The sequence below is a fragment of the Durio zibethinus genome, chromosome 25 (genome assembly GCF_047325235.1).
Source record: "Durio zibethinus cultivar Kanyao isolate XHJ-2024 chromosome 25, ASM4732523v1, whole genome shotgun sequence".
In the NCBI taxonomy this organism is placed as follows: Eukaryota; Viridiplantae; Streptophyta; class Magnoliopsida; order Malvales; family Malvaceae; genus Durio; species Durio zibethinus.
This window is the reverse complement of record NC_143186.1, coordinates 14,246,160-14,266,081: the sequence shown is the minus strand read 5'-3', so window position 1 is coordinate 14,266,081 and position 19,922 is coordinate 14,246,160. Positions and strand designations below refer to the sequence as shown.

The following is a 19,922-nucleotide window of genomic DNA, read 5'->3' as shown; positions in this document are numbered from 1 at the left end:
ATTAGCCAAAAAGAAAAATTTTATTGTCCTTAAGACAACCTGAATTGTGATCAACCTTATAATGGAGTAATATGGAGTTTTTGACACTTTAAATAAGTTTACTCCACGTGACTATTTTTCTCACATTAACCTTTATCATGGGTAATTTGTCAAAACATGATATTTTTCTCGAATGATAGTTGAGGGCATGCAAAAAAAAAAAAAAAAGAGAGAGGAAAAAGTTAAAAAAGAAAATAAAAAGAGAAAGAAAATAAAATAAAGAAAGAGAAAAAAGAAAGAAAAATTTTGGTTATGGCATCATGTATAGGGATGTAATCGAGCCGAGTCGAGTCGAATAGTGAGAAGCTCGAGCTCGACTCATAACTCGGAGCTCGATACATAACTCAAAGCTCGATACTCGATTCAAGCTCGATCGAGTTTTATTTTTCAAGCTCGAGCTTGATTCGTGATCGAATTCGAGTTATTCGAGCTCGCTCGATTAAACTCGATTAACATGTAAAAATAAGCTCGATTCGTATACTTGACAAGAGTTCGATTATTTATGCTCGAACTCGAAATATTTTATTAATTAAAATAATAAAAATATATTTAAATATAAAAGCTCGATTAAGCTCGCGAGCTACTTGAGTTGAATATAAGAATACTCGAATTCAACTCAATCGATAAGTCGAGCTACTCGAGCTCGAGCTCGACTCGATAATAATCAAACCGAATTCGAGTTTTTTTCGAATCGAATTCGAATAACTTGCGAATACTAATGTATCATTTACACCCTTAATCATGCATCTAAGATATTCAAAGAAATCTAAAAATAAAAAAAGTTTCAAAAAATTCATGAAAAAATCAATGAGAGAAAACCAAAAAGTTCAAAAAAAACTTTTTTTCAAACCATTTTTCTAAAAAGAATTACTTTTCAAATTTGAGTAATCAAGCTTAAGATAATAAATGGTCATCTTTCATTATTTCTTCACAAATATTAATATTTATCCATTGTTATCCTTTTTTAGCCTAATAAAATTTTTTCTAAATAAACTTTGATCAAGGATCACAGAGATGCATTTAGGGGTTTAAGTGCGATAAAATACCTAATGAAAGGTTCCAAAGTTTTGAATCTATTCTAAAGAAAAAAAAAAAAGCAAAAAAAAAAAAAAGTAAGAAAAGGCAAAGAAATGAAAAAAAAAAAAGGAAAAAAAGAAAACAAAATGAGGGGAATAAACAAAAGAAAAAGAAGAAAAAAATAATGAATGTTTGAATGGAAGGTATGAAAAAATGAAAAAACAAATGCCCCAAAGTGAATCCTTAAAATGAAAAAAATGATATTTGGTTTAATTACCATCAAACACTTATTTTGGGCTAATTTAATTTTTTTTGGCAACTTTGGACTTTGGCCTACATTACATCCCAACAAAAATTCATATTGGATCAAACACAGGTATTTAGAATTGAAGAAGCTTTCTTTAAAGAATGACCATCAAACCTACAAACCTTTTTATGTCTTTTTATTACCTAACTACTCATTTGGATCAAGGGTCATTTTGGATAAATTTGAATTGATGAATGCATGGTGTGATAATCAACAAAAAAAAGAAAAGAAAAATGAATGTGGCTCTAGGGTTAAAACCCTATAAAAGGGTAGTTTAGAGCGAATTTGGAAAGCCTTAAAACCATTATTGATGTTAAGAAAAATAGATGCTAACCAATAATAATACAAACTCATGATAGATCTGAAGAAGTTAAGATCCCCAAAGGTTTGAATACACAAAAAAGGATCATTTAAAGAAAAAAGAAAGACAAAGAAAGAAAAAAATATTTTAGGCCTTTTCATCCCTAAATGATTTTTCAAAATTTTGAGCTCATCACAACTAATCTTGCCATCCATCAAAATGCCACATTTGAATGCTAAAGAAAGTGTCAATTATGTTTGATTTTCAAGAGATTCATGCTTTAAACAAACTTATATCTTATTTATGAGCCAACACTAAAAAGTATACACCTTTTTTTTTTTTTATCTCTTTCAAGTGTGAAACCCCTTTTTGATTAAATTAAAACCTCTACATGCTGAACAATCCAATTTGTTGAAAAAAAAAATTTCATCTCTTTCATTTCTAATAGGGAATGCCAATTTTTAGAAAACTCTCAAAGTCACATTTGTTCAAATATTTCATTATCTTTAACTAAGAAATTTAATTATATGAGGCAAATTTTTTTGAACATTTTGAAAATTTTTGAATAACCAATCATGCATTTTTGTGAAAAAATAAGGAAATCATATTTGGTAAAAGAAAATCATTAGACTATGATAACTTTTAGACAGATTTATATTCAAGAAAAAAAAATTTTTAATGGAATAATTAATGTTGTTGAAAAAAAAAGAAGAAAGAAAAATGTTTTTAAGAATGATGGTGTCTCTTCTTATTAAGTTCAAACATATGTTGTATATTGAGTGTTACATGTTGCATGATTGTATGAAAGCTTGTTGAAAATGAAAGGAAAATCAAGAAAAACATTTTGACAAAATAAAAAATGTAAAAATTGGTAAAAAGACCATAGGGAAGATAAGTCAAGGAACAAAGAAAAGGATATGAGAAAATGGAAAAAAAAAAAAAAGACCTTTTCGAGAGGAAATTAAAATGCTAAAAAGAAATCATTAGAAATAAAATCTAAAAAATAAAAAAAAAATCTTGGCATTTGTATCTTTATGCAGACACTTGCATTATGTAAAAAGAGTGTACATTTTTATCATGGTAAGGATTTTTGCATTTGCATCATCATATTTTCATTATGAAAAAGGTCTTTATGCCCGCATCATCGCGTTACATTTGCATTGCTAGGATATAAATTTGCATTTATATGGATCATTTGCATCAGGAAAATATATTTGCATTTGTATCAAGAAAAAGACATTTGCATTTGTATCAGGAAAAAGACATTTATGTTTGCATAGAGCATTTATTTGGACTTTTACATGAAGTAGAAAATTTTTAATTGCATGATCATTTCAATAGCCTTTTGCATCTTGGTTATGCTTGCCAAATTTATGTGGTAAAACAAGAAAGAGGAAATATGTTCTTTGAACTTTTAAAACACTTAAGAAATGGCTTAAAGCACTTTTGGGGGAAAAAAAAGGGTTATAACAAAGATGAAATATTGAACATTTTCAAATCCAAAAAGATAAGATCTTTTGGAACAAAGAGTGAAAAAAAAACTTTTAGAGTGAAAAATGAAAATTTCAAACTTTAAAGAAGATTATGATTGAGTGAATGAGTATAAAACTTTCATTACCTTTGGGCAAAACTTTAAATTTTTGAATGATTTCTAAAACTTCCAATCAAAATTTTAAAATTTTGAAAGATTTCCAAAACCTCTAGGCAAAACCTTAGATTTTTTATTTATTTCTAAAACCTTTAAGCAAAATTTTAAATTTTCAAAAAATTTTGAAAGACCTTTGAGCAAAATTTTAAATTTTTTTATGAATTTTCAAAAATCTTTGAGTAAAATTTTAGATTTTTCACAAAGTTTTTTAGGTACAATCTCAAAGTCCTCTGGGTACAATCTTAAAGTCTTCTAAGCACAATTTCAAAATTCTTGGGACATAATCTTTAAGTGATTTAGATAAGATTTGTAAGTCTTTTGAATTGAATCTATTTTTAATGTTATGATTTGTAAGTTCTTCGAGTATAACTTTTTAAAATTTCAAGGTTAAGATTTTAGAATTTTTAAAACTTTTGATAGCAAAAAAAAAAAAAAACAACAACAACAAACAAAAAAAGAAAGAACAAAAGAAAGACTTTTCGAGATCAAACTTTCAAAACCTTTTCAAAATGAAATTTTCTTAAAAATCCCTTACTATGTTTATAAGAGCCCTTTGTAAAAAAAAAAAAAAAAAAAAAAAACCTCTAACTTGAGAACAAACAAGTAACACACAAGCGAACTTTTTTAGTCCTTGGTCCTAGACAAAATCAATGTATTTGATTTTTGTATTATTTTTTATTATCAGAAATATGTAAAGAGAGACAATTGTAAATATCTAATTTTATCCAAGCAAAATCTGACTACTTATGAAGCTCTTTAAATTCAATTCAGTTCAAATATAACATTTTGTTAGTTTACGAGTTTTTAAAATCAAAATTTGGACTAATTTAACCCAAATACCCCAAAGTCAAACCTAATCAAATTTGATTAAATAAAGTTAAAATTGGCCAAACTTGATCAAAATAGATAAAATCTTGGTCAACATTCAAATTTCACTACCAAATTAGAATTAATGTGGATTAAGATTGAAATTTGTGAATTTTAAAACATTGAAACCTTGTTTGCACTTCGAGAAGGGTAAAGTTACAAAAGGTATTTTTATAATTTAGTCTTCTCGAAGTCAAACTGTTGTGAAAATTTTTATATCATAATTGAATTTTTTTTTATAATTTTTATGCATTAAAAATTCAGATCACATTTTGGGATGAGTGAAATTATAAAAATACCTTTGGAGATATTTTCATAATTTGATCTTTTCAATGTTGAAATTTTGTGAAACACTCTAGATAATGGTTTGATATTATTTGATAATTTTTAAAATTTTAAAAATCCTGATTGTACCTTAGAAAGTGTAAAATTATCAAAATGTCCCTCAAGAGTAATTTCGTAATTTGATTTTTTCAAGATTTTTTTTTTTGTAAAATTTTTTATATCACATTTTTATAATATTTGATGATTTTTGGTGCATTCAAAACAATAGTAATACCTTAGGAGATGTGAAATTACCAAAATACTTTTTAGGGATAATTTTGTAATTTGGTATTTTCGAGGTTAGATTTTCATAAAAAAATTTTAGATCTTAATTTTATAATATTTCATTATTGTTGACGCTTTAAAAAAATGAATATGGGAACATTGATTTTCAAGAAAATGGCATAAAGATAAAAAATTTTATATTAAGGGCAAAATAGTCTTTTCACTTGGTTTTAATGGCTGTAAAAATCTAACATTTGCAATGAACAATCTAGACCGTTAGATCACATAGGGAATCTTGATCCAATAACTAAAGTTTGCTCTTTGAAATAAAAACAAGAAGAAAATTTTGACCTTTTGATGAACTTTTGATCTTGAGGTCAAGATTCAATTTTAATGAGATATTTTTCCATTTTCTTCAAGAGGCAAAGAGGACATTTTTTCCATGGAAAAACCAAAAGAGAATAGTGTAGAATGGAGGAAGAAAAATTGAGAAAAAAATCTTGAAAAAATAAAAAAAATAATCCCTGTAAATAAAGTTTGAAGGTATACTTTTTTTGTCATCTATTTTGCATTTTTTTTGCATTCTTGTCATATATTTCATAACATTTTCATATTGTTTCTTCCCATTTTCTTTGTTTTGTTAAAGCTTTTTAGTTAATTTTTTTGTTTGCTTAAAGTTTGAATCATCTTTATTCAATTAAGTAATAGTTTGTTTGAAGCTAAAATTCAAGCAACAAAAATCAAATCCACCATAGAAAAACCAAATTAGAGTTTGGCCATGGTGTCCCTCTTGTTGGCCGAACCTAATTTTGGCTCTTTTCATGTTTTCCTTGTCTTTAAATATTGCTTATGATAAATATATGTTGAATTTGTTGATGTTTTGTATGATTTTTGAATGATTGGATATATATGTTATTGTTTGGTTGATGTTTTTGTTCACATGAATTCCTTACCGTGTTTGGATCATTACATATTTTTTAAAGTTGTTTTAATGCTATAAATCCCTTCATGAGGTAATTTAGAAATGAATAATGCATGTTTGGATGAAATGAGATAAAGAAAATGCTAAAGGGAATGCCAAGTAGGTTCGGCCATGGTGGAGCTCTTGTTTGGCCAAACTTTTTTTTTATGTTTGGCGATTGATAGTTCTTTGATTCATGTATGGGATTATATTTTTTTTTTTTTTATGATTGACAAGTTTTTGAAGTGTTAAAAGAAATTTTCATTGAAAAAAAGTTAGTTTATTGGTTGTTTTGGTTGAATTTTGAAGTTGTTTGGTTGAGTTTTTAAAAGAAAAAAGTGGAACATTCAGACAAACTTCAAAGTTTTTTTTCATATTTGATCATTTTATTCTTGAATTTTCATGTACAACATGTTTGTAATTTAATTTTATAAATAGCTTGGTTTGTAATTATTTTTTAATATCATTTTTTTATCATATGTATTCATTAATGACATTTTTGTAATTTGCTTTTGTCATACGCCCAAAAAATCTTAAATTCAAACCCTAAATTCCAAACTCTAAATTTTAAATCTTAAATTATAAACCCTAAACCTCAAACCAAAATCCTAAACCAACCTTAATCCCTAATCCTAAACCCTAAACCAACCAAAATCCTAAAACCAACCCTTAAACCCTGCAACCAATCATGCATTTACATTTCATTTTACCTTGTCATCACAAAAACATTTTATATTGCCATACATTCATACTTTATTATTCATGTTTAATGTTCTTGCATTTATCATATTATCATATTCATATATTTCATGCATCTATTTTCAAAAATATATTTTTAAAAAGTAAAAATATTTCAAAATAAGATAATATTATAAATATAGTAATCGATATATAACCTAACTATAGGAGGACTCTCGGTGATTATTATTTATGAGAGTTGTTATCTCGGTTTTGTGAGGCAATTTGAAAACTTTTAAATTAAAAATATTTCAGAAGTTCTATCTAATTATAAGAGAGTGAAAGAAGTGTTTCGATATTTAAAATATTTTTATTTTGATCTAAAAATTTAAAAAAAAAGTAAAAAAGTTTTGTTTTTAAAAAATTTTGATTTGTTTTTGTTTTCTAAAAAAAGAAGAAAATAAATTAATTTAAACATTAAGAAAAATATGACCGTTTTAACCAAAATTCAAGTATAATATACAATCAATGGGGTAGTAATCTTTTTCGACATGTAATCGACTCTGAGACATAATTCTAATTTGGTAGATTGCAAATGTGTTCTTTTGTAAAACTTTTAAATTCGTTTTTAAATGTTTTATAAATGATAATTTTTTTGAGTGATCGATCATACCCAAAAAAAAAATAGTAATGACTCCTTATTTTGTTTTTATTGAAAATATTTTTAGCCTCTGTTTTTCAATTCCTCATTCAAATGGCTTTCGAGTCACCCACTTTCGGATCCTGAGGCGTTCCGATACTATGCACACCAAGGTTTGATCCTGTTCTTTTTATATTTTTATTTGATATAAAAAATCATTCTTCTTATAAAAAAATGATTCTAATAATAAAAAAATTATTTAAATTAATTTTTTTAAAAAATTACTAATGATATTTTAATAAATTATTTTTTATATTTTTAAAATTAAAATTTTATTAAGAGTATTTTAGTCAATTATTTTGAGCACATTTTTAGTCTAATTATAAAAAAAAAAAGTTTTACAATAAAAAATTCATTTAAATTAAAATTTATAAAAACATTTATAAAGAATATTTCAACCAATCAATTTTAACATTTTTGAATTTAAAATGTTAAGTAATTTAATTTCATATAAATTCTATTTTTAATTTTAGTTGATTTAAATTAAATTTAAATAAATCAATAAAAATTATATATTTACAAATAAATTTATTAATTTAAAAATAAAAAAAATTTAAGTTGATCACTATTATTATTTTTAAAATTTAATATAAAAATGATATATAATTCAATTCATAGTTGACCTATCAAATCCATGTAATATTTTGGCGAGGATGAAAAGTGTAAACCAAAGGGAATGTGTTAATTAGTTCGTTTTATATTTTGAGATTGTCACGATTAATTCTGATCACTATTAAATAATCATACGGTAAGTGCTAATGCCATTTTGACTCTCATCGAGTTTCAGTGTGCTAAAGTTCAGCATTAGATCACATAATTGTTGAGATATCAGATAGATTTGGACGAAGATTTTGTAGTTGATTTTAGACATTTGAAGATCTGACCTTTCGATGATTCTACAGATGATTCTAGACGATTGAGGATTTGACCTTTCAAAGGTAGGTAATGGTAATAGTGTGGAAGACCCTGACTTTGCAAGGCTTGTGTGTGAACTGAACTCTAACTGTTATGTTGACAGCTATAAATGAACAATACTGTCGAAATCCGAACAGCAACGTGCGACTCTCGCGCGACTAATGGAACGACGTTAAAATAATGGTGGCTGCGGGTCAGCATTCGGCAACAGCTGTTCTGCACGTGTCATGATCTAACAGTTCCAAATGATTCACTGGCGTCATGATCCAACGGTTCAGTAACGACCCTTTTCTCACTATAAAAATGTTCCCCATTTTTTTGGCATCATGAGTCTTTACTTATTTTGTTCTTAAAATGCCCTTTGATTGATGTTTGAAGCTGGGAAAAAAAACCGACTTGGGAAATGAACCTCTAAAGCACAAAGTAAAAGCAAGATTTTGGGCAGCAATCATTTTTTACTATACTTCAAATTTGGTAAGCCTGGATTTACCTTGTTTTAGCTGATAACTGATACTTTATAGAATAAAGTTTTGTTGTATATTCGGTTTAGAAAGTTGAATCATCTTCTCTTCATGATCTCCCCTTTATTGTCTGATTATTATTCTCTTCAATGATTGATGATTTTTTTTGTTTCCATTTTTTTGGTAGAGTTGACTTATCTTCAACTTTAGTGTTGACTTGATTCTGTTTTTATGGTTTTGCGAACAAGATTCATATGATCATGGACCATTTAGATCACCATTACCTGCATAATCCCTTAATCTTTACATGGATCAATCATATAATGAAATTAGCCAAGGAAATGTTTGTCTCTTAATGGTGCTACAATATTGGCTTTCTTTTTTACTCTTACCTTGTTGAAGTTACTGTCACAATAATTCAAGTGTCTAGATAATGTTGCACACTATAAATCTGCTGATCTTATGCCAAATTATGCATGCAAGGATCATGGAGAGTTCTTGATGGGAAGTCGAATCAGTGTTTTTTGTTTTTTGAGTTTCTATTTTTTGGGTTGATATTGACTTATCTGCAACATGTGAATTTCATTTTGTTCCCATCTAATCATTAAGAATATTTGTCATTTAGTTCTGCAGCAAGATTTTGTTTATTTTCACAAAATGTATCTTTGCAGTTTTTACTTAATCTCAACTACAATCTGTCAATCTGAGAAGCCAAATTCTTCATCTGGGAAACATGGACGATACTAGATCAGAAGCTACCAATCCCTGTTCAACCTCAGAGATGGCATCTACATCAATGTATAATCCATCTAGCCATACTTATCAATGGCACTTTCAGCAGCAAATGAATGAGGGAACGGCACATACTCAAGCAAACCAATACCAATTTCTTCAAGGAGAAGCATTTGAAGCTTCGCTCCAACCAAGACTGGGAGGTCGTAGACGTACACTGAGTGAAGAGGAGAGAAAAGAACGCAGAAGACAGAGTGATTGGAACTATAAGCAAAGGAAAAAGGTAATGACAAACAAATCTTTATCATTCTGAATGTGTTTTCCTCATTTTTCCTGGTAAAATTGGTTGTATATGAGGGTGACATATCGCACAAACTTAAAGATGATGATGACAAATTGAGGCTCTATTGTCCCTCATGAACATGATATCGCAAAGAAACTCCAATAGGCATTTGTAAGTCCCTCATCCTCACATTGAACGGAAACTTCAAAAGGTAATTATATGCCATATTTATGCTCCAACTATTCCTATTGTTTACCACCAATCTAGCTTCAATATCTACCACCATCTTTGGAGCCCTGGATGTCATGTGGAAAACATTTTGATTGATTTTATCATTTCTCTCTTGCTTGGCATGGTTAATGGGAAAGAAGATAGTAAAGGGCTAGGAAAGTTACATGGACCTTAAGCTTATCGGATTCATATAAGGAGACAGGGATATCTGATACCATCAGAAAATTTGATTCCACAAAAGATAGTGATAATGCAGGTTGTTCTTGATTCTCAACATCATGTGATGAATCTACTAGTATGTGACATTCTTATGTAACTTCTATGCTCTCTGCTATCTTTTTCCTCATTAATGGTAAAATTAAAGCCCATTTCAGCTTTGAAAGCTTGTACTAGCTGCAAACTTTTTCCCCCTACTTTTTGAGTCCAAAGAAAAGTGACCAATCTGGTTATCAGAAATTTATTCTGAATAGCTTTGGCACAGCTGCAAGTGAAGGAGGAAAAAATAAATAGAAGAAACATACATACATGTGGCATCTGTAAGTCTCTAAGTCTCTTCGGCAGCATGCAGGTGCACAGAGACTTCAAAGGACTTCTTTATGCTCTATGATGCTGGAGCCAAATGAAAATGGTAATATTCAGTGATTTAATGGTCTAATTGAGTTCTTTGAAGTCCTCATACTATATCCTCTGGCCAGCAACTCCCTTATATATGGATAAGGAAAAGTGCAATCATCGGTAGATTGTGAAGGATCAGGATGGGATAGAACTATCAACTGAAGTTCTGAATTAGAATAAAAGAAAACAAACAGGTTTCTTATAAGATTTCAAGAAAATGTTGCAGCAGTTACAAATATTATAATCAATATTTAAAATTCTGGCTTGTATTTGTCTCTTCCTTTTTTCCTCTTTGATTTTAGCTTCCTTTTATGCAGAATAAAGAAAATGAAATGATTATCAAGAATAAATTCTTGCAAGAGGAAATTGGGCGGTTGAGTATTGAGAACAGACACTTTAAAGATGAAAGTGTACGGTTGAGTATTGAGAACAGACACTTTAAAGATGAAAGTGTACGATTGAGTATTGAGAACAGAAACTTAAAAGAGGAAACTGGACAGTTGACTCTCGAGAACAAACACTTAGAAGAGCGTATCAGAGGACTGCAAGGCAAGGGACAACTTCCAGCACAAGTTCTTCAGAGACAAGACAGTTATGTTTCCCAATCAATAAGCCAGGTTGATCAACCAAGAGTTCATGTCCAGGTAGCAAACGTTGACTTCTGAAAAAGTTTATGATACAAACTTGCCTCTACTTAGCTTTACTGTTTTAGGAACTGAAACAGAATTGATTTTCACTCTTGGCGCATAATGTAATATCCTTGGAAAACAAATAAACATATTGATCAAGATTTCTTTGGTTTCAATTGCTGCTACCTTGTGTTCTGCATACACCTCCCCCATTCCCCCAATAGCATCATTTTTGCAGTCAAAACTGATATACTATTTATCATCAAAGGACAATAGATATCTTTCTTTCTTATCTGCTAATACTAAGTGATCGAAGTTAATTTGGGAACACAGAGAATATCATGAATAAGTTTAATTTTTCCTTCTGCAATGTACTAACTGTCATTTTAATGTATCATTGAATTTCACCATCTCCAAGAGCCACTGTGGAGTAAATTTTATCGTTTGATTTAATTTTGCTGTTATTTTATGATTAAAACTACATTAATCATATCATTATTCATCATTAAAATTCTATCCTTTGTCTTAACTTGCAGGACCACTATGGAATGGAGCCTAATAATGAAGAAGCTGTTTACAGGGTATGGTCAATGTTATAAATCCTCTAGCACATTTGGCTTGTGATATCTTTACTGATTACTGTATAATTGTCAAAGAGGAACATTGCTTTTAATCTCACTCAGCCATCTGTTTCTTTTAACTTACAGGAGCACTACTGGATGGACTCCAACAATGAAGGAGCTGTTGATGGGGTATGGTAATTCTTTCGATTTCTTTAAGTGCATTTGACTTGAGATATCTTAAAAAATTACCATACAAATATCCATAAATGCATAGAAATCTTCCATGGATTTTCTAATTGAACCAAAAGAAAAAGAATAACATTTTTGCTTGAGAAGGTGGGTGCCAAAATCTCAGTTGATAGAAATGTTATTAGTTGTACTTAGGGATATTCTGCATTACATATCAATCAATAATTGCTAGGACTTGCTGACCAGAGGTTTTCTTTTTCAGTTTGACGGTTTGGGAATGGATGACTTACTATGTCTATTGTGCGCCGAGAATGCGATGATACCAAATGGAAGAGTTGCTATCAATGAGCCTGCTCATGAACATGAAGAGTGTTCTCATAGTGGTTTATGTCCCGCTGAAATAGCCAAGACAAAATTCCTTATGAAGCTCGATGAAGAAGTTATGAGCAAAGTAGACTCCAATGACTTCACAGGCCTAGAGGGGGAGCCGAGAAAAGTTGGGAGATACAGTTTCCCGTTGTCTCTGATTCCGACTGTTGTGAGAATAAACAATGTCTATGGTGATGTTTCTGCAACAAGTTTAATAAGTCCCAGTATTTCTGGGACAATCTATTTTCTTTTCTGTGCCACAATCAGAGAGATGGAGAATCTACAACTTGAGGAAGTTACTGAGGATAAAATGCTGAAGTGGAGAGATGTAATCAAGGATGCCCTACGCCTTAATTTCAATGTGAGATTTGCCATGGAACATTTGAAGAAAATTGCCTGTGCTTACTTTGGTCTACAAGAGTGCCCACTGCTCCAAGGCCTAGATGAAAAGATCTCAAATTTAGAGGCTGAGGTGAATGACTGGAAAAAGAAACGTGATAACATATATCAGGAGTCCAAGATGTGCATAGATGCTGCTAAGAAGTTCAGAGGAGTACCAGTCAGCACAGGTCTATTTCCTTAGTCTTCTTCCAGCAGAAATTTGCATTGCTGAAATTTCGACTCCATTCTTACACTTGCTACAGAGAAATAGCATCACATGAAACTGGCATATCACTTTACCTGATATCTTGCTTCTGCAAAACAATGACACAATCTTGCTGTATCGTATTCTTGATTTCTAAAAATATATTTGGCATTGTTATCCACTTTAACCCTTAAATTTTAGAACCCAACCAAATAAGAACACATATTTTCTACCATCTCCACCAAAAATATCCATTACCTGCCTCAAAACCACCACTGATCACCGTCACTACCATTTACATCTGTTTGATAATATGCTACTCCAAGTCAGCAGTGAGCTTTCTTTATCAGCTATTGATGCTCAAACTGCTAACTAAACTTTGTTGTTAGTGGCTCAAATATTGGAGGTGTGGTCGGCTAGCAGCATGGAACCAAAAAAGTAAACTTGTTATACAAGGATTGAGAGATCTACAACATATTTTGGACTTCAATTAGAGAAAAAAAAATCAGTGTATAGTTTGTACACTATCTTAATTCTTGTATTCTTCTCACTTGTTATGAGTCTCTGAGTATGTCTCAAAACTGAGACATTAATATTTTATTTATTCATTTTATATATTTAATAGCGGATTTCTAGCTGTTTTTTTTTTTTTCCTATAATCTATAGTTTTCACTTTACATTGGAATAAAATGTGGTTTCTTTGTATCATTAGTTAGGCTAAAATACTAAAAAATCCACTTTCTTTTTCTGAATTTTCCAGGTGAGCTCTTATCCTTCTATTATGTCCAATTAAGTTTTTAAAGTACTATTTAACCAAATCAAAGCAAAATTAATTTTATGAGCGGCCTCTGAATTAATTTTCCATTGTTCACATAAACAGGCTCTGAATTCTGATACAAGCCGGTTTAATTGTTTTCTGCAATTTCACCACATCCCAATTCTCCACTACAGTAGCATAAAATTTAACATGTGTAAATTTTTGTAGATGACTTTTATCTGGTGGGATGTTTGACTTTAAGACAATGCGGAGATAGTGAAACATGAAGCAATAATCGAGTCAGGCGACCGAAACGCACGAGTAGAAGCTCTCGAACGATTGAAGTAGCTGGCAGTTTTCGAACGATGATTTTAAGAAAAGATACAAGTAATCCCAAAAAAAAAAGTTCTAGCTGTTCAGAAAACTTTTCTTGCCGTCTGATTTGGGGTTCTAAAGCAACAATTTGTCTGATCTACAACTAGTCTATGAATCAGGTGATTCAGGTCATCTTAGTTCAAATGTTTAAGGTCAAATTGACGTCAGGTTTCAGCTAAAGTAAGGCCCAAGAAGCATTCTGTTCTGTCTGCAGATCTTTTTTGGAGGATTTTGGTTGAGGTAACCCTTTATTTTTCTAGTTGGTCGAATGTCATATAGTTCAAACGTTGTTAAAGCATCTTCTCTTCATTCTACTCTTGTCTGATCTCACTTCTTTTTGGTAGAGTAACTCATTTCCATTTAGTTAAGATTCATCAGATTGGAAGTAGGATAAGGCCTGTCAGCTGGCTAGTTTTGCTATTATTAGAATGATAAAATCTAGTTTTTCCTTTGCTTCTTTGTTTGTGTTACCAATCCAATACATGGGATCCAGTTGAGCAAGATGTCTGGTAGCTTCCTCTGCCAATTCAATGTTTTTGTGAACCTTGCATCCACCAAGGAGAGCTCCTCATACAATCCCATTTGGTTTTATAGGCATGTTCATTATAAACTCATGGGCTTCTTGAAGGAGCCCTGCTCGGCTGAAAAGATCCACCATGCAACCATAATGCTCAATTTCGGGAATAATACCATAGTCTCTATTCATGCCTGAAAAAAATCGACGACCTTCATCAACCAACCCCATGTGACTTCACACATGCAAGAGTCCAATAAAGGTTATCCCATTAGGCTTCAGCTCCATCTCAATCATCATTGAGAAAAAGCTTAGAGCTTCTTGAGCTTGTCCATGAATTGCAAGCCCTTGTATCATAGCTGGCCATGACACAACCGTCTGTTCATCCATCTCACCGAAAACCCTCCTAGCTTCCTCCAAGCAACCACATTTCACATACATATCAATCAAAGTATTCAAAACTCTAACATTCCTCCCAAAGCCATTTCTTTTCGAGTATTGATGAACCCTCCTCCCCAACTCAAGTGCGCCCAAATCAGCACAAGCTGCAAGAACAGCCACTACAGTGACCTCATTAGCCTGCATTCCAATCTTCTCCATCTCCATAAACAACTCAACCCCTTCCTTGGGCTTCCCACAGTGAACACACCCAGAAATCATCATTGTCCACGACCTCACATTTCTCTCAGGCATACGCGAAAAAAACCCATAAGCACCCTCAAAGTCTCCACTTTTCACCAAATGGGCAATCATAACATTCCAACTGACAACATCCCGTTGAGGCATATTATCAAACAACAACCGAGCCGTACCCATTTCTCCACACAATCCATAAAAATTCAGGATCATGTTTTGCAAAACCAAGTTCCATTTAAACCCAAGTTTCTTAACAACCCCATGTACACATTTACCATTTTTATCATCCAACAAAGCCGTGCAGGCCTTGAGAACGAAAGCACAGATGAAACTATCAGGAACAACATCGCATTCGCGTAAACGGCTGGACAAAAGGATTGCCTCAGAAGGGGACTCACTTTCAGCCAAACTTTTCAAGCAAGAGTTCCAAATGACGACTTGGGATTGCGTGAAATGCGTTAAAAGTCGATGGGCGTAAGAGAAGTCGGGAGAGAGAGCACAAACGGAAGCGATATGAGAAGGAGGGAGGAGAGAGAGAGGGGTGTTGGTTTTGATGAGATGGGCATGAGTTTGTTTCCGTTATAGTGGGGAGTTGAAGTTGGAGACAAGGGTTTGTGCTGATGAAGGAAGAGAGTGAAGTGAAAAAGAGAGGGAAACTTTCATTGCTTTCTTTTCCCTTCGGTCGGCTGATGAGATTAGATGACTAACGGTTTTTCGAATTTAGCGGCTTGTCTTGTCTTGTCTTCGGTTGCTTTAACGTTGCGAGTTTGGGTCTTATGTTGGAAAAATATTTTTTTTTTGACTTTTTAGCTTCTCCGAAAGACAAAAGCATATTAAAATAAAAAAAAAAATTAAAAACCAATCTATAGAGGTTAGCATAAGTGGTTAAAGATTTAGAGTTTAAATACAAAACAGTCAGATTTGAATCCCACGATTATTTGTTAGTAGACGATTTATAAGTTTGAAAATTTTCAAAAATTTCATAAATTTCATTTGTGAGTTGACAAACAAAAATTCAATAATTATTTAAATTTTTATTATTTTTTCAATCAATTAAACCTTCAAACATTTATTTTCATTAATTAAACCTTTGTTAGAAAAAAATTTGTTAATTATTTTCGTTTAAGAATTCAAAACTTAATTAATTATAATAAAATATTAAAATATTAAAAATATTGAATTTTTGATTGCGGATTTTTTTAATCCTTTTTGTCAATCCAAAACAATATTTACGGTAATAAAAATTGAAGATTAATATAACAAAACATAGATTTAGATACAAAGAAAATGTTATGTTTTATTAGAGGATTTGTATTTCTAGCCTAGCCAGGATCTTGCCCAATGAGGGAAAATTTAAGATTAACTGCATTTTTTTAATCTTTGTTATGTAAAAATGGGTTTGATTGCAATGAGAAAAACCTCCATGGAGAAAAAAATCACTTGCTTATGGAATGTCCAGTTGGTTTTGTCATAACTTGATGTGTAAATATTTATAAGCAATGATAATTTAGTGATATGACTTTCTTGGGAGAAATGCATGTAAGTGCATTCTTGAAATGATCAAAACATAAAGCAAATCAAAGATCTTGAACTGGTTCCTTGAACTTGAACTGTGGTCTCCATTTTCAGAACTAATCATGTTCATCTTCTTTAGAGCTTGTTGAACATAGCCCATGCATCCCTCATGGGTCAGGTTCATCCCTGGCTTCATTCAAGGATAACTGCTTGAAAATGCCATTTTAGACCTGTCTGAGGTGACATCATGAATTCATGACCCATTAACATCCTCGTAGTCAAACTCAATCACTAGGTCAATACATTCAAAACATAATGGCTTTGCATTCTACTTACGAGTTCCAAAACAATGAACTCAAAACACATGTTTCACTAAAGAAATGTTGATGATATCTTCTTGAACTTATGACAAATACCCCATTAATACATCACAACAAAATCTTCTGGCAAATAGAATATCTGTAACCCTATGGTTTGTCAAATTAGTTGTCTACTTCGAGGTTTTCAAGACGTGTCCGCGTCAGCCATTGTCTTCAACCAACCGATGAAGGATCTTACTTGAAGAGTTCTGGATTAAGCTAGTCCCTGCAAGCAGAAAGATAACATGTAAAATGACATAGAACCAATCAAATATAGCCAAGTACATCAAATATTTCAACGTTCTTCTGTTAAGAGGAGACCATAGGACTTACTTCTTAATGTCATCAAGGTGATCATCAAAATCTACAACATCCTGCCATTTCTCAGATGAAATGTAATCCAACAAAACTACATTTGCCACAGGCTCCTTAATTACCAGTCGGCTGCCTCCATCCGGTCCAGCCAGTTTCCAGTTCTTGGATGCATCCCTTATATAAAGCTAATGCATGACGAGACAAATATTACCATTAACCAAAGGCATAGCAACACTATTGGACGATGAATACCCCATCATTCAACAACTTTTGAAGGAAAATACCTCTAAATGACCAGAGACTGGCATCAAAAGTCAATTTCAAAAAAATCTAATTGAACTTAAACAGTAGCTATTGGAGGCCATATGCTGTAACTAATGCACAAAATCTGATGGTCACTACAAACATTCAATGCAAAATAAGACACTTCCACATCCACTAACGAGCAACAGGAATATTTTGAGAAAGTTTTTTTTACCAGTGGCACTGATATTGTTATGCTCGGCATGTAGCACATATTGACAAAATGATGTTTAAAGCATTAAAACGGGAAGAAAATCAGGGGATAGGAGTGGCAGTGAATTCACATATGAAATAAATAAATCACAGCCCTCCCAAGGAGCAACAGACAATTACAGTCACAACATTCACATTAGTTCCTTTGCTATTCAATCCTTTCAAACAACAGACAGCTTATATTTCAAAAGCCAAAGGGCCCTTGCTCCTTTATGGTATCCAACCTTCTAATTCGGAGAGATTCGGAACGACTACACCTCTGAATAGGGAATAGCAATTAGATTTGCGGCCTACTCTATAGATAGGACTACAACATAGACCAACAAACACAAACCAAATATACAAAACCCCAAGGTTGGCAACGTACTCAGCATGACAGCTGAAGTCACGGGGAGCAGATATGTCAAACAACCTTACACGCATATATGAAACAACAGAACCTTCAGCTATACCTTCAAGCCCTCTGATTTTAACTCCTATTACAGCAAATCCTAAGAAAGAACTAATGCCAGCTCCCTTCTTGCATCTGCATATAGCTTTTATCCTAAAATTTTCTTCCAACTATAATAGTGCTTTTTTTTTTCCCACATTTACACCGAAAGTAATTACTAAGGCCTTATTCCCGTCACTTCCCCCAAATCAGCCAAAACCAAAAAGGCAATAATTAAAACTCAAAATTCACAAGTAAATACAAACCTGCATCACAGGACTCTGGTCTTTCCCCTTGGGCAACGCTTCAAGCTTTTTGTTATCTAACTACAAAAGAGAAAAACACAAGCAAAACAGAACTGAGACCTATCCCTAACAAGCTTAGCAGCGTATATATATCCAATAAGCAAAATACATTATACAACAATCAAAATACATAACAAGAGAAGAGCAGCTTGGGGAAAGTACCGGCAAATATGATCACCAATATTCTTTGCCACAATGCCAACCTCTGCATCATCAAACCTCTCATTTGCATGGAAATAACTCACAATTCCCAAGCCCTGAGATCCATAATGCTCCTCTACCTGATCAAAGCCAACCCATCGGAACAGCTCTAATATATATATATATATATATATATATATATATATATATATCATCATCATCATCATCATCATCATCATCATCATCATCATCATCAAATTTCAAAGCCAATAACTTCCAACAAAATAGCCCAAGAGGGACTTTTCTTCAAAAATTAAAAAAAAAAAAAAAAAAACTTGGACAAATCAACAACGGTTTTTAGCTAACCAATTGAATCTCTGGTCAATACCCAATAATTAAACCACCATAAAACTCTGATTTTTCAAAACCATAAGAGTTCCAAGAGAAAGAAATTATTAAAAGAATAAAAAGCACATTAAAGAAAACCCTAAAAAGAGAATATAGAGACCATGATGAGGGCGATCTCGAGGGGAGGCAATAAAGCAAGATTAGAGTGAAACAGAGGAACTGAGTCAACGATCTCAACGACGTTTTCATTTTGTGGGTTGACTCGGCCGAGTAAGACGCCGTTGACCGCCGTGGTTTTGTGCTTCAAAGCATGTAGAACCAACTTCATGTAAGCGTTCTGTGAGATCTCGTACTTCAGCTCGGCCACCATTTTTTTATTTTGTTTTCTAGATTGGTTAGACTCACTGAGTCTCTGAGTTAATTGGATCGCCGACAATGAGAGTTTGTAGTGAATTCAACTCGGCTCTTTACTTCTGTAGAATTTTGAGTTCAATGCTATTAAGGCTGACAAAAATGGATTTCCTAGGAAGCTGTTAGGAGTGACCAAACGATGCCGTTTACACCTTTTTTGTTATTTTAGTGGAAAAATCAACTCGGCTTGTCAAAAATGCATTTTTATTTTCCATTTAATTATCTTTATCACTCGTATTTACGTTTTCTACTATTTTATTTAACATTTTTATTTGCAAAAATTATTTTTATTTTCAATCTGTATTTAGAGTTACATACATCTTTGGCATTGTTTCTTGTTTTTAAAGGTTTTAAAATAAAAAATATAAAAAACGATAACATACAATATGATATATAAAAATATAGATTTTGAGTTTTATAGGAAGCCGGTTTCATGGTTTTGAAAAATTTAGTTAATTCAATGTAGAGATCGAGATGTAAATATAATAATTTATGTATTCGATTATTCGTATTATATAAAATATTTAAATTTTTATAATTATATAATATTTTATATAAAAATTCGTGTTACAATTTTTATTGACCCATAAAATATGAAAATATTTTTTTAATTTTATTAAACCTATTATTATTAAAATTTTAAATTATTTCACTTTTATT

The 19,922-nt window shown here is 31.6% G+C and overlaps 1 protein-coding gene and 2 pseudogenes across 7 annotated transcripts; 1 reads left to right on the top strand and 2 right to left on the bottom strand.

Annotated features, from left to right (window-relative positions):
- Positions 1 to 8,149: 8,149 nt before the first annotated feature.
- On the top strand, positions 8,150 to 14,105 carry LOC111275885 (uncharacterized). 5 transcript variants are annotated; one of them, XM_089754820.1, is made up of 7 exons: positions 8,150 to 8,456; positions 9,155 to 9,458; positions 10,622 to 10,948; positions 11,470 to 11,514; positions 11,641 to 11,685; positions 11,948 to 12,623; positions 13,626 to 14,105. In XM_089754820.1, exons 2-7 carry the CDS (start codon positions 9,177 to 9,179, stop codon positions 13,682 to 13,684), a joined length of 1,434 nt encoding a protein of 477 aa, XP_089610946.1. In that variant the 5' UTR covers positions 8,150 to 8,456; positions 9,155 to 9,176; the 3' UTR covers positions 13,685 to 14,105. The 5 variants fall into 5 exon arrangements, with proteins under 5 accessions (XP_089610946.1, XP_022717222.2, XP_089610945.1 ...); XM_022861487.2 differs by having other exon boundaries at positions 8,151 to 8,456; positions 9,115 to 9,458; positions 13,626 to 14,104; XM_089754819.1 differs by lacking the exon at positions 8,150 to 8,456 and having other exon boundaries at positions 8,490 to 9,458; positions 13,626 to 14,104.
- Positions 14,106 to 14,166: 61 nt separating this feature from the next.
- LOC111276249 (pentatricopeptide repeat-containing protein At1g05750, chloroplastic pseudogene) lies at positions 14,167 to 15,918 on the bottom strand (annotated as a pseudogene). The gene has a single exon (XR_016333834.1). The product of XR_016333834.1 is annotated as a pentatricopeptide repeat-containing protein At1g05750, chloroplastic pseudogene (transcript).
- Positions 15,919 to 16,385: 467 nt separating this feature from the next.
- LOC111275886 (ER membrane protein complex subunit 8/9 homolog) lies at positions 16,386 to 19,393 on the bottom strand (annotated as a pseudogene). Its single transcript, XR_016333837.1, has 5 exons — positions 19,012 to 19,393; positions 18,493 to 18,643; positions 18,324 to 18,379; positions 17,130 to 17,296; positions 16,386 to 17,022 (listed from the first exon to the last, which is right to left on the bottom strand). The product of XR_016333837.1 is annotated as an ER membrane protein complex subunit 8/9 homolog (transcript).
- Positions 19,394 to 19,922: the final 529 nt, after the last annotated feature.